The sequence below is a fragment of the Rattus norvegicus genome, chromosome 20 (genome assembly GCF_021556685.1).
Source record: "Rattus norvegicus strain SHRSP/BbbUtx chromosome 20, alternate assembly SHRSP_T2T, whole genome shotgun sequence".
In the NCBI taxonomy this organism is placed as follows: domain Eukaryota; kingdom Metazoa; phylum Chordata; class Mammalia; order Rodentia; family Muridae; genus Rattus; species Rattus norvegicus.
Window position 1 is genome coordinate 5,040,222 of NC_141553.1, and position 14,648 is coordinate 5,054,869.

Below are 14,648 nucleotides of genomic sequence, written 5' to 3' on the forward strand. Positions count from 1 at the left end.
GCTAATGCTTTCTATCTACTTAATTGTGATGTCACCCATTGTTTTGCTGGTGACTCTTCCCTCCCTTCCTTCCTCTCTTCCTCACTCTCTATCTCTTTCCTTCTTTCTTTTTCCTTTTTTTCTTTTTGAAAAAAAGTGAGGAGCCCACTACAGAGGTGTCCTGGAACTGAATGAGTAGCCCAGGCTGGACTAAAAGAGACACTGATCATGCACTCCACCATTGCTGGTGTAAAGACGTGTGCTGTGTCACTCAGACTCCAGGGTTTGAGATAGCTCCAGGGTTCACATAGCTCAGGCTGACTTTGAACTCACTATGTAGCTAAGGATGACCTTGAGTTCCTGATGGTCTAGCCTCTACCTTAGAGAAGCTATGGCTATGGATAGAGGTAGCATTGCTAGGGTTAGTGTTAGGGTTAGAGGGAGGATTATGGATAGTTTTAGGGTTATGGTGCTGGTGTTAGGGTTGGTATGGTTTGGGTTAGAACACTTAAGGTTCAGGTTCAGGTTATGGTTATGGTTAGGACCCTTAGGATGGGTTATGGTTAGGGTTTGTGTACAGAGGCAGGATCATGTGACTATAAGAGAAGTCATCTCTGCCTTCTTTATTAGCACTTACTGTCGATACAGCTGGCTGTGACTGTGATGCCCTGAGAGAAGGCACAATGGGCATCCCGTCCTGGTTTCCTCAGTGTCCACTAAGTCTCTCTGTCAGCTCCTGGTGACTGCCTTAACTGGTCCTTCCCTTTGGGAGACATGGGCTGGGGACTGAGAAGGAGATAAGGTTTGTTTACAGCCAGGCTCCTGGAGTCCAAGGTCCCTCGCAGGTTTCTGCTGAGTCTGTGATGTTAGGAGCTGGGGTTGGGCTGGGCTGCAGATGAGGCAGGGATTGTGGTAGGAACTACATGTTTAAGGAAGACAGACCACCTGCCCCTCACCTCAGTAGTTACTGGAGCTAGACCTGGGCTCATGACACCATGTGGGTTTGGAGCAGTGGCAGGAGTTGACATAAGTCTTCGGTGTGCAGATGTGAGCCGCTCCTGATGCTGAAAACGGATCCAGTAAAGATCTGTTGTCTCCTTTCTGTCATCTTTTAAAATTTCCATACATGGAGGTCTTAGGATTCTTTCCCTTGGACAGCGAGGGAAGTGGCCAGGGTGGGATTGCGGTTGGGGTGGTGAGGTGAACCTTCACCTCCTCCCCTTAGAACACCACATACAGAAGGAACACACACCCTGTTCACACTGCTGGAACTTTCGCTTTCAGTGGCTGAAACTGTAATCGCTCTGTTGGCTCAAAGGGCGCTGCTTGAATAGGCATGACACCACAGCATTGGTTGTTTTGTTCAATCTGTCCGCCCGTCTCTCTTTCATTGTTAACATCCTTGTCCTTGTCATTGTTGTTGTCACTGTGCCCTGACCCGTGTGCCAGCCTGTTGTGGTCGTCCTCATTGTCGTCTTTGTCATTGTCTCTAGAGTGGCAGTGACAACTTACGTTGTGCCGTACTTGTAGTATGCTGCTCTAGAAACCATGATTCTGGAGATGTGCAAACCCACTGCTGACTTTGGGAAGAGCCTCTTGGAGCAGGGCTGAGGTGTGAGAGGAAGACTTGGGGTCTGCTGTGTCGCCTTTGCCCTGAGCTGTTCCTGATGAAGTCACAGCCTTTCAAAGCCGGGAACCAAGAGAAGCAGGTAGGTGGGCATTGAAGACAACTGGGGCCTGCAGAAGAAGCAGAGAAGCTTAGGTTGAGTGAGTCCCAGCAGGTCACCTTCCTGGTGGGTGAGCATGAGACAGCTCAGAGAGCCTCTGTTTCCCTTCTCCCTTAGGCTCCCTCCCCACCCCTTCTCCTTCCAAGCAGCAGGTGGTTTGGGAAGAAGCTGTTCTTCAAAGAAGTTTTTGTTCTTTAAAACCCTGTGTACACCCAGCTTGGTCTTTACCAACAGAGACTGTGAGGATAAACCTGTGTTGTGGGATGTGTGTGTATGACGCCTGTCATGTAAAGTCATTTCAGGAACCATGGCTCAGTCTGGGCTGGAACAGAAGTGTAGACAAACTCCACAACCCAGATCCAGAACAAGGCTTTTGTGATGGCCATGTCAGCCTTCTCAGAGATCTGTGTCTCTGACGCTGCCCGTAAGGGGCTGGTCACAGGTGTGGAGCCATAGAATACAGGGTCCAAGGTATTCCTGAGGATGGGGCTGGGCCCAGGCTCTATGTGTTGGGGTCACAGGCAGTATGTGGCTAAGGGGGAGTTCGAGTCATGGTGTCTATACTGGGCTCTCCTCAAGGCCGAGGGACAGGAAGAGCCTATATTTCTGTGTAGAGCTTTGTTACCCTAGAGCTGGGACTGGGTGGGGAATAAAGTGATAGCTTCCTCTCAGATGACTTGACGTCCCCAGCCGCCCAGTCTTCTGCAGGGCTGAGAGCAGCTCAGGTTGGGCCATTTCTCAGTGTTGGCTTGTGGGGAGCCTTCTCCCTGTGTGCACAGATAAATCTTGGTCCTGTGGGCAGATTTCCTCCCTCAGCCATGCAATCTCTGATGAGGGGTCCAAGATCTGGGAGAATCTAGCCTTCTGCTGCCTGCTCCAGGGGTTTACCTGCCTCTCCTCTTTCTCTCCTCAGCTCTGCAGACATGGGAATTTACTGCAAGCCCTCTGTGCTCTTCCAGGACTCCTACCTCCTGGTCCTTACACAGCTGCTTTGCTGGGTGACCACAAGTGAGTCTGTCCTGCTCTCCCTTCCCGTGTCTCCCTACAGTGGCTAGGATGTGCCAGGAGCTCTGCAGCTCAGATGTGCAGGAGACTCACAAACGCGGCACCAAGCATTTTGCCATCTTTCCATTTGTAGTGAGTTAGGAATGAAAATCTAGGCGAGCATGTGTGCATCAGCCTTTGAGAGGCTGACACTGGAATACGGTGATCCCTTGGCCAGCCTGAACTACATAGCCAGATCCTCCCTGGGGGGTATAGGTGGGACAGCCTTGGTGCTGGCATTGTGCCTGGGGTGTGAGAGGCCAGTGTGACTACAGCAGAACAACCCAACAAGAGAGAAAGAGGGGCGTGGAGGAGGACTGAGTTGGGAGAGCCCTGATGGCCTGGTGTCCCTTGGTGGAAGTCAGGGTCAGCAGTGACCCTTGAGCAAAGCAGGCAGAGGCTTTGCCTTCATGTAAAGGTCAGAGGTGGGGGTTGGGATACAGCTCTCATCTGTCCTGGACTCTCTAGTGGCAGCAGTGTGCTAGACACAAATGGAGCAGTGCATAGTCACAAAGAGCTCTTGGAGCCACATTGCCTGTGACAAAGTCCTCGAGATTTACAGGACCAAGGCCCTAGGGAGAGGCAATCTTTCTTCTGTATGAGGAAGTTACTGGGACATCTGGAGTGTAGGTGGTTCGTTCAGAGAAATAACCCCAGAATGTGTGTCAATGTAACACACGTATGCCTGATGCCCCCAGGATCCAAGAGTGACACTGATCGCCATGAACCCCCCAGTGGGGGCTGGGAATTGGACCTGTGTCCTCTGCAGGAATCTCTGGGATCTTTTTGTTCAGTCCTCTCTTCAGCTTCATTTCTATGTTTTAATATTCTCCTTATTCAGAGGATGAAGAAACTGACTGATATCGAAATTTAGCATTGGGTGTCAGAACTTTCCTGGGTCTTGTGTGAGACCAGCCAGTTATACCTGTGCCTCTCACGGTGTGACCAAATAACCAACCATGTGAGCATCGGTAGAGATCTTTATAGGTTTATGATTTTGAACCTACCCCAACACACTGACATTAGAATTCTCAGTGAAGATTCAGCTGCCTGGTGAGGAAGTACATGCAAGCTGGAGAAAGAATCCAGAAGGGATTCCTTCATGGAGGATCTTGGGCCAGGGACATAGGTAGAAGAGTTTTTTTTGCATCATTTATGGAGGGCACTGCTGTGTCCAAAGGTAGCTTGTCCATTCCTACATTGGTTAAGTTACTCATGGATGCCTGATGCACAGTGTCCAGAGCAACCCCATCTACTCCTTGCTTTCTCCTGGCATGATATTCTCCTTCAGAGTGTGTTCTGTGCACTGCCCTGTGTCCCTCCAGCCTCTCACTGCTACATCTGTGTCCACAGAGGGTTTCCGGGTCTTTGGTCCCTCAGACCCCGTTGTGGCCGCACCAGGTAGGGAAGCCATACTTCCCTGCTCTGTGTCTCCAGCCATGAGTGTGGAGAACATGGAGGAGCTGAGGTGGTTCCGCACCAGATTCTCACAAGCAGTATTTGTCTATCGGGACCAAGAGGAGCAGAAGGAAGAGCAGATGATTGAGTATTCTTGGCGGACCTCGCTGGTGAAGGATAAATTCCATGAAGGCAAAGCTGCCGTGAGGATCCAGAATGTCCAGGAGTCAGATAGTGGGATATACGTCTGCCACTTCAAACAGGGACACTTCCATGAGGAGGCCATCTTGGAACTGAAGGTGGCAGGTGGGTTAACTGATCCCTGTTCTAAAAATCTTGGGTGACCTGTGTGGGAGGAAACTGACAGATGACATCACCCATCCCTTCCTTTCTTTTAACCTTTAGAGAAGTTCTCCTGTTTTCCAGATTGTCCTTGAGCTTGCTGTGTTGTGCTGGGCTCACATGCATGCTCAGGTCTCTCATTTTAACCTCTTCAATTTTAATTTCCCATTTTGAAGTGAGAAACTAGTAAACTCCTCCATAGATAAATTCCACCCATATTGTATATGTGGCCTTTCCTAAAATGTGCTGTGTCTACTTCTGTGAATTGGGGATTATGTCAGTGTTATGAAAATACCAGCAGTAGAAATGTATATTTTAGAGGTGTCGGCAGGAAAATCAGAGTGGCTGAGGGAGTTGTCAGTGACAAGTGATGGTCAATGCTAAAGGCAAGTGGTTGAGGAGAGGAAGGAAGGAAGCTCCGGGTCTGACTTCCCTGGAGAGGAGAGCTGGATGTGAGCCTGCTATGGGTGTCACAGGTGTGTGGAGAGTGGACAGATGGAGCACTAGTTTCCATCTCAGGGCTCCTGTGTTCAACATCCTTCAGTTTCCTCAGGATCTTGTGTGGATGAAAGAGAGGCCATGTGTGGCGTGAAGATGCCTTTCCTCTTTTCCACTCTACTCACCTTTGGTCCAGGAAGTGGACTCTTCTACCAGGTCCCACCCAGTCTCCCTTCAGTCCTGGGACAAAACACACACAGACACACACAGTCCATTCATTTAACCTGTCTTCTGGCACAATATTGAACACTACTCTCTTCTGTCAGAAACATCTTGCCCTTACTATATATTTTATTTGTCTCTCCCAACTGCCCCATTCTTTGGTTGCTAAACTCCCCTGACCACCCACCTGGAAGAGCGGCCAGTGTGTCTATTCCCGTTTGAGATGTCACATGTTTGCCTGGTTCTCACCTCAAATCATGATGAACTTCTTACTCTTCCCTGTGTCTCTCTCCTACCTCTAGGGATCCAGAATTCCTGCCTCTACCTTCTGACTAGGAATTGGCCCATGGCTTCCTTTACTGATTGATCACGAACCATCTGGGGAATAGGACCTTAGCGTCAGCACTGCCTCCTACTCCTTTGTTCTGTTCTGCCCATTGGGCTCTCTTATCTTTCGTCTGTCAGGCAACAGGGGAGCAGCCTTGGCCTAATCCAGGAAAGACTTTCCTCTTCAATTCCCATCTGCCCTGTGAAAGGATCCTGTGAGTCACTGAATTGCTCCCAGGGTCCCTCAACCTAAAATGGCTTCTTGTGTGTTCACATCTGTCCTGTAGCAATGGGCTCTGTCCCTGAAGTGTACATCAAAGGTCCAGAAGATGGTGGAGTGTGTGTTGTGTGCATGACTTCAGGGTGGTACCCAGAGCCCCAGGTGCATTGGAGAGACTCCAGAGGTGAGATTCTCCCAGCATCCTCAGAGACCCTCCATGAAGATGCTGAAGGACTGTTCAGCACAGAGACCTCACTGGTGCTGAGAGACAGCTCTGTGAGGAATGTGACCTGCTCCACCTTCAATCCCGTCTTGGGTCAGGAGAAAGCCATGGCCATGGTCATCCCAGGTGAGAGCTGTCCCTCACTTGTTCAGGGACTGGGAAGTGTATGGTCTTCCTGGAAGGTCCTGGTCTGTCTTTCTTCAGCTTCACTAATCACTGGCTCTCTGCTTGGGCCCCAGAGCCCTTCTTCCCTCAGGCCTCTCCCTGGAAGACAGCTTTTCTCGTGATCCTGACCATGATGGGACTTCTAGTCTTGGGGACAATCTCTCTTTTCGGATGGGAACGTTTTGTAAGGCTGAAGTTGCAGAAGGAACAGATCCATATTCATTGTGAGAAGGATGAGTTACAGACTGAAAAGGAGGATGCTCTCAGGACTGCTAGTGAGTCACCACAGCTGCAACAGACAGATTCAGAGTCCCCAGGAGGGCGTGGTGTTCTGGAATCAAGATAGGTGACCTAACATCCCCAGAGTGAAGGGCTGTAGTCCTTTGGTTCGGGTGGTCTGCAGTCAGAGTGTCAGGCACCCAAACTGTGTTTTGTCTCTTCCCCCCAAGTGTACAGACCCCCTCTCCTCACTGTCTTACAGGTGCACTCAGGGAGGAGCTTGGTGAGTCCTATTCTCCTCCTTAGCCCTCTCCTCCCCTCGGGAGCCCAGTAGGTCTCTTGACTCCTGTGTGTTGCTTTCCAGATCGGAGGAAAGCCGCCTACAATCACGGTGAGTGACTGCCCCAGTGTCCCATCATTCCTGAGTGCCCTCTCCTTTTTTTTTTTTTCCTTTTCTTTTTTTCAGAGCTGGGGACCGAACCCAGGGCCTTGCATTTGCTAGGCAAGCGCTCTACCACTGAGCTAAATCCCCAACCCCTGAGTGCCCTCTCCTTAATTCTAGGCAGAATGGGTTCCCTCCTGAGGACAGAAGTGGAAGGTTCTGGGAGGTGGAAGCCTGGTATTTAGACACCTGATCTCTGCCCAGAGCTGGAAAATATGTGACTCTTTGGTTTGTCCTGTTCCCCGAGTCTTAATTCAATGAAGTCCTGACAAATATATTGTTCCCTTGGGTTTCAGTAGCTCTAGACCTCTGTCTGCACCTCACACAGCTTCTGTCTGAAGCAAACGGCAGCAGTGAGATGTCTTTAAAGGATGTATCTCAGTTAGGTTTCTATTGCTGTAATACACTAAGGTAAGCAGGAGAGGGGATGTTATATTTGTCATACACGTTTTTGAATCATAGTTTGCTATTGGGGAAAACCTTGTCTCGGACTCAACTCAGGACCTAGCACAGGGACCTGGATCAGGAACTGAAGCAGAGACCACAGGGCAAGGCTGCTTCCTTGCTTGTTCCCAATGACTTCTTCAAGTTTCTTGCTGGCCCAGTACAGGATCACCTGTATAGATGTGGCACTGCTCCCAATGGCAGGCTCCTTGTATGTAAATCAATCAATCAATCAATCAATCAATCAATCAATCAATCAATCAAGAAAACACCTCACTGCTTTCCCACAGCCAGTCTATTGGAACCATCTTCTCAGTTGAGGCTCCCTGCTCTCACATGACTCTAGCTTTGAACACTGACAAACGCTCCTGAAGGTGTTGATGAAGGTGATGGGCTGAGACTTGGGTGTCTGTCCTCAACAGGAAGGAGATTGGAATGTTGGTGCTCTGGTATAGCTGTACCTGGCCTTAAAGATGTTTTACCCAAGGAACACTGGGAATTTCTCCAAAAATTCATTTCATATCCACACTAGTACACATTCTATTCTTCAACACACTTCCAAATAGCTCTTTTAAAAAAGAGCTGATGTAGTAATGTTTTCTGATGATTATGGAATAACTTTACTTTCCTCTCTAACATATTTACTTGTATTGCAATATTTTGCTTAACAGTGACACTGAATAAGTTTAGAATAGTAATGTGACAACTACGCCTATCATTGTTTTTCTTTTTGAATTAGATGTAGCTATTTTACAGCTAAAAGCCACACAGAAGGGCTGCAGAGATAGCTCAAAGGTTGAGCACTGTGGTCCTGAGTTCAATTCCCAGCAAGCACATGGTGGCTCACAACCATCTGTAATATGATTGGATGTCCTCTTCTGGTGTGCAGGTGTACATGCACATAGAGCAATCATATATGTAAGATAAACACATTTCAAAAAAACAAAATTTAGGGGCTGGGGATTTAGCTCAGTGGTAGAGCGCTTACCTAGGAAGCGCAAGGCCCTCGGTTCGGTCCCCAGCTCCGAAAAAAAGAACCAAAAAAAAAAAAAACCAAAATTTAAAAAGCCATACAGAACACGGTTCAGTGGGAGATCTTAGCCCACAATGACATCTTTCTGATCTGTGTTTCTGGGAATTTTCCATAACACTCTATTGCCCCTGAATCTCTCAGGAGTCAGGTTCTCAGGGTTCTCTCTGTTCCTAGGCATAGACTCATTTTAGAATGGATGGAGGAAGGTTTCACAAACTCTCTGAGTGGGGCTATTGTGAATGGGTTCTCACCAGAGTGTGTTCATTTACAGCCTGGAGGAAGGCCCAGCTGTATGCAGGTATGTGGCTATTATTGAATGCTCCCTCTGACCTGAGCTGGGGTCTTAGTTAGGGGTTCTGCTGCTATAATAAAACACCAAGACCAGAGCATTTCCTCAAGGAGGAAAGAGTTTACTTGATTCTCACTCCCAGTCTGTCAACACAGCAAGTCAAGGCAGGAACCCAACAGGCAGGAACCTGGAGGCAGGAGCTGAGGCAGAAGCCATGGAGGAGTGCTGCTCAGCGGATTGCTTCCTGAGGCTTGCTCAGTTTCTTTTCTCCCAAATCCTAAAACCATCTGCTAAGTGATGACAGTGCCCCCATGGGTTCTCCCATATCAGTCAGCAGTCAAGACAAGGTCCCACATGCTTGCCTCTAGGTCAGTGCTATGGAAGCACTTTCCCTCTTCAGGTTCCTTGTCCCCAGATCACCCTACCTTGTGTGGGGCTGACATAATAGGAAGTAGTTGTCATCCTCTTGAGCTGTCAGAGGCTGTGACTGCCCCAAGGAGACCTGCACAGGACAGGGTCCATTAGGAGAGAGGAGCAAAACCTCTTCCAAAGATTCCTTTTTTCTTCCATTCTCTCTCTGTCTGTGTGTCTGTCTATCTGGTGTGTGTGTGTGTGAATGTGTGTGTGTGTGTGTCTGTCTGTCTGTCTCTCCGCTTGTACCTTTGTGTGTATGTTGTCTTGAGTGTAGAGATCACAGCTTATAGAAGTCATGCTTAACCTCGGTACCAGCACAATTAGCTGCCAAGTTCTCAGTCACTCTCTGCATGAGTTATGACTGTTAATGGTGGCCAGGGGAAGGTCTGCTGATCATGTCCTCCCCCAAGTAAGTGTGTAGACATTTAATGGCTATTGGTGGAAGGGTTTGTTCCCCTTAAGGATTGCATTTCCTCCTCCATAGCTGGTGTTTCTATAAGGAACTAATTGAGCTCCTTGATTCTTTGTTCCCACAAGCTGTAGGTGAGTGGAATCTTCCCTTTGGTCTGTCATTGACACTCTCTCTGTATGTGACAAGACATTTGTTCGTCTCCCCAGCAGGAGTGTGCACAGCTCTGACATCTTTCCCCTGACCTCTCTTTCTTCAGCTTCTGTCATCCTCCTCTTCTCTCTCAGTTCCCATCCCTGCTGCCCCAGGATGATCTAAGTGTTCCCCTGTCCCTGTCACTGAAGGATCCTCCATAGAAGAATGCAGGAATTCCTTTTTAGAGCCACAGGATATATTCTGGGGCACCTGGCAGGGTAAGTCATTGTCAGTGTCAGCATGGCCCCATCTGCTGCCGTCTGGATCAGTGGACATCTTGTAGGTGCAGGGTTAGTGGGGAGTTCAGCTCCTAGCAGAGACTGTGGAGGAGGCCATGATGACCTTGTGGATCAGAAGTGCTGCTTTCAGAAGATTCCACGTCAGTCCTGGAGGTTTGGGAACGTGGTCTCTGTAAGATAGTCTGGTTTCTTGTCCTCCTTAATGTTGGGGTTCCTGTGTCTTTGTCTCAGTTATGAGTTCCCTTTCTTTGTTGTCCTCTGATCTATTGGCGTTAACTATATCTCTGCTTCTGTCTCTGCCTCTGTCTCTGTCTTTCTGTCTCTTCTCTCTCTGTTTCTCTCTCTCTCACAATCTCTCTCTGTCTCCATCTACCCTTCCCTTTCCTTCTCTCCCCTTACTTCTCAGCCTCTTTCTCATACCCCTTCTCTGTACATCTTTCCCTTCTCCTCTCTCCCTCTCTTCCACTTATTTCTCACACCCTCCTCCTCCTTCCTCCCACCTCAGTCTTGCTATTCTGTCTTTGTCTCTCTGTCTATCTGATGTCTTTCTCTCTCTCTCTCTCTCTCTCTCTCTCTCTCTCTCTCTCTCTCTCTCCCCTCTCCGTCCGTCCGTCCCTCCCTCCCTCTCCCTGGCCCTTGACCTCTCCCCCCCCCCATGTCACACACACACAAATCACACCTTCCATCTCCGAGTGCTTGGTATTGTGGTCCCTGGATTCTGGCATCCACTGCCTCCAGGATGGTTAGGGTCTTGCTGACACATGTGTGATCAGCTTGAAATCCCACTCAATGTCCTGTTATCACTCTATTAGGGGACCCGACATGCAAGTTAGCACTGCTCAGAAGTATCATCTCCCTTCTTTTTAAAAAGGTGATATCTGTCTAACCATCTGTCTGTCTGTGTCTGTCTTTTTATTCTGTGAGTGTTTTTCTTGAATGTGTATGTGTCTTTGTGTGCCATGTGTATATGTATGCCTTGGTCTCCGGGCTTGTGTGTCTGTGTCTGGAACTTCAGGAACAGACGGTCATGGGCATCCATGAGAGTCTGGGAACAGAAGTAATGCCTTCTCAAAGAGCATCAAGTGGCCTTGTACTTTCGTTTGCTTGTTGTTCTGTAAGACCAAACACTGGGCCTTGCAGGCTCTGTATTGTAGAGCACAATTCATGATGCTGTTTTCTCAGACAGGGTCTTACTGTGTAGCTCAGTCTTATCTCTAAGTCCTCATGTAGCATAGTTGCTCTCAAACTCACAGGTCTCCTCCTTCATCACTGTTCCTCCCTCCCATTCTTGGAAAGTTCTGATTCAAGGATGTGTAGCTTCCAGGATGGTTGTGTCTGGGTCGTGACAAGGTACAGTGAGAGGAGGCTTCTCTGCCTTTATTAGGGATGGAGGTTAAGCCCCCCTGTTTGATTCTTTATGGGAGGGCTACAGCAGATGCGTGTGTGTGTGTGTGTGTGTGTGTGTGTGTGTGTGTGTGTGTGTATCTGTGTTTTCATGTGGGCATCTCTCCCTCACTCTGTGTGAGTATATATGTGTGTTTTATATCTGTCTGTCTCTCTGTTTTTGTGTGCATTTATGTGTGTATATGTGTGTTTTTGTGTGTCTCACATCTTTCTTTCTCTCTCTGTTTATGTGTGTATGTATGTGTGTTTTTATGTGTATATCTCTCTCCCCCTGCCTGTGTGTGTGTGTGTGTGTGTGTGTGTGTGTGTGAGAGAGAGAGAGGGGGGGGGGGGGAGGAGAGAGAGAGAGAGAGAGAGAGAGAGAGAGAGCGAGAGAGAGGCATATTGTCCCCATAACCCCTACTTCAGAAGCCCAGAAAGTCTGTGTTTCTGATGACAGTTGCTGACCAGGTAGATGGGTAATCTCTGAATCCCCTCACATGATCTGTATTTCTCTTGTAGATTGGCGCAAGGAGCACTTCCAGACCTGTGAGTGACTCTGTGTTCCTTAGGGACATTCCTCCTGTGCTTCTTGCTCTGGTCTCTCCTCTTCTCTGTGGTCACCCAGGTGTTGATGGGAGCAGTGGTGTGGATGGCAGAGGTAGCAGTTACTAAGCTGGTCTCCTTCTTAAGTGCCTTGTTATCTTGTTACCCTAATTGGACTTTTCTTCCCTTCCTCTGCTTGCAAGACCTGGGTTTGAGTCACAAGGCTCTCATGTGGGGGACTTAATGCCCTAGAAGATGCTAAGATGTTTTGAGATGGGAGAGGGGTAGCCGTAGCTTTTTCAGCGTACTGGACAGGACCTCCCATGATTGGTAACTCTCTCTCCAGGGACTTTCACTCTGGATCCAGCCTCTGCCCACCCCACCCTTTTCATCTCCCAGGATAGGATGAGAGTGACCCGGAAGGACACCACTGTGTGCTTGGATGACCTCTTCAGTGTGCTAGGCACCAAAGGCATCTCTTCTGGAAGATATTACTGGGAGGTCAAGCTGGAAAACAGAGAAGGCAGCAAATGGATTCTGGGGGTCTGTAGGGAAGGTGTGGAGAGGAAAGGCTTTTATTTTGAGAGTCCAGAGAAGGGGTTTTGGACAGTGGGGCAGTCTAGTAGTGGGTATTGGGCCTATGTTGACTCTGGGAGGGATTCCTTATCCATCAGGCAAGCTCCAGAGAGTGTGGGGGTGTTTGTGGACTATGACAAAAGGAACATCTCCTTCTATAACATGAGTGACATGTCCCACCTTTTCTCCTTCCATGAGGCTTCCTTCTCTGGGACTCTCCTTCCATACTTCCAGCTTAAGTGTGGAAATGTGTCAATGACTGTCAACTCCATGGCTTGTGTGTCTGAGGGGCAGCAGGGAGAGGAGGGGAGGAAAGGAAGGAAAAGAAGTAGAAAGGGGAGGAAGAGGAGGAAGGGGAGGAGGCCAAAGAAGGGGAAGGGGTTAGCTTTGCTTCCTTTGAAGGAGTCTCTGAGTCCCACAGGGGAGGGCCTGGTTCCAGGCTCTTGTGTTGTGGTCTCTCCCTCAGGGGAAGAATCTCCATTCCTCCAGGATGCCAGGGAAACTCTGTTCCCATAGTGTGGATCACTGACTAAGTCATCAGTGTCACTCCTGTGTGAAGCCACAGGTCAAAGCCTCCATGAGTCCTGGAAGGGCCTGGAGTGTTGAGCCACTGCTCTTCAGTCTGACTCTGAGGCTGTGCCTGTGAAGGCAGTGAGGTCAGGCTTTGTGTCGGGTGGTGGAGGACAAGCCCTGACTGTTGTCTCAGCTGGAGCAAAACAGGCTGGTTTGAGCTCTGGGTAAGGCATTTTCCTGTCGTGTTAAATGCATTTTATTAGATTTTTGTGCCATTTGGCATGAAGCGGACCAAGAGCTGAGTGGACGTTGTTTTAATTTGTTCATCTGGCCGTGGGCACCTAGGGGCTATTCTGTGTCTTGGCTCTTGTGATCAATGCTGTAGTGAATATGGGGGAGCAGATGTGTGACACATGACTTACTGACTCCTACATTTGTTCTTGGTGATGAGATTGCTGGATCCTAGATAGTTCCTGGAAGCGGACCTTCTCAGTAGACAATGACCTGTTGGTCCATCCATCTCCATGAACCAGCCTTATCGTAGTAGCAGGTCTGTCTCCGATTCTTACACAAATTCGTTCATTTCTATATTTGAATCTCTTTCTCTTTCTCACAGAATTACACATGTAAGTACAAAAGTTAATTTATATTTTTTTAATGTTGGCTTCATGTATTTTAACTTTTTACTGTTTAGACAACTATTATTTACCTATATCTATCAATTGTCTGCCTGTCTGTCTGTCTGTCTTTCTTTAAAGAGATGTCACATATCCCAGGCTGGCTTGGAACTCTCTTTGTAAACAAAAGTGTTGGCTTGAATGAAAGTGTCCCCCATAGGTACAAGTGTTTGGATAGTTGGTCTCTGGTTCATTGTAGTGTTGGGGTAAGTTGGGTCCCATGTCCTAGATGAAGTGAGTCACTGGGGTGGGCTCTGAACCTTCCACACAGGGCATCACTCCCAGCCTGCCCTCTCTGCTTCCTGCTTCCTGAGTAAGCTCTCGGTTTCCTGCCGCTCCAGGTCTGTGCTTCAGCTCAGTCATTGTGGAGTCCTGAGCGCAAGCCTCAGTCTGAAAAACAGAACAAGAGCAACGAACATGCACTGCTTTGTCAACTGAAATCATTTCTCTCTTACCTCAGAATTTATTAATATTTGTTCTTCCCTTTGAGAGTTGAAAAATTGACTATAACTCATCTTGTATCAAACTGTTTTTGTGACTATTTTGTGTCCTGTGAATATTTTTTTACATTGAATGTGATTTTACATTGAATGCCTATATTTCATGTAAAAATATTAAATCCTACTTTTTGGTATGTAAAATTGTCTCAATTTTTAGAATCTATTAATAAAGTTTTATAGGAACGTAATGGTGTTCTCTCATTTGTGTAGTGTGTATGGCTGCCTTGTACCCAATACACAGAATTGAATTGTTGTGACGAAATATAATGGGGATGATAGTGTGTTTGTAGTGGTATAGAGAAATTCAGCTGGTTGTTACAAAAGAGTCATTTTATTTTGTAGTTCTAGTGACCATTTTTTAAAGTAAAAATGGCGTCATGGGAAAGTTGGTTTCATGGTCGTATAACATCTGGACCACAACATTATTTCATGTGGACCCCATTGTCTCCTAATTGAGTTCTCAGGCTGACCAAGGTCTCCCTGCCTCCCTGCTGCATTGTGGGTAGCTGTGGGGGATGGCACTGTGGATTTAGGAAGAATGGAGGGCAAGGTGGGGGGCGGTGGAAATTCGTGGGGGTATGAAGGTCAGAGAGAGCGAAGAGCTTTGATTGGCTTTGCAGGGGCAGAGGAGGAGGAGGAGTGTGTAGGGGAATTGGACAACTGGAATGGGGTTGGGGAACATGG

The 14,648-nt window shown here is 48.1% G+C and overlaps 1 protein-coding gene across 3 annotated transcripts; it reads left to right on the forward strand.

Moving 5' to 3' along the window:
• Positions 1-675: 675 nt before the first annotated feature.
• On the forward strand, positions 676-14,152 carry Btnl8 (butyrophilin-like 8). Of its 3 annotated transcripts, NM_001395869.1 has the most exon segments (12): positions 676-781; positions 1,510-1,688; positions 2,620-2,714; positions 4,269-4,454; positions 5,765-6,046; positions 6,160-6,360; positions 6,567-6,587; positions 6,669-6,695; positions 8,495-8,521; positions 11,675-11,701; positions 12,045-12,654; positions 12,741-14,152. In NM_001395869.1, coding segments are annotated over 10 exon segments (1,533 nt in total). In that variant the 5' UTR covers positions 676-781; positions 1,510-1,688; positions 2,620-2,629; the 3' UTR covers positions 12,808-14,152.
• Positions 14,153-14,648: the final 496 nt, after the last annotated feature.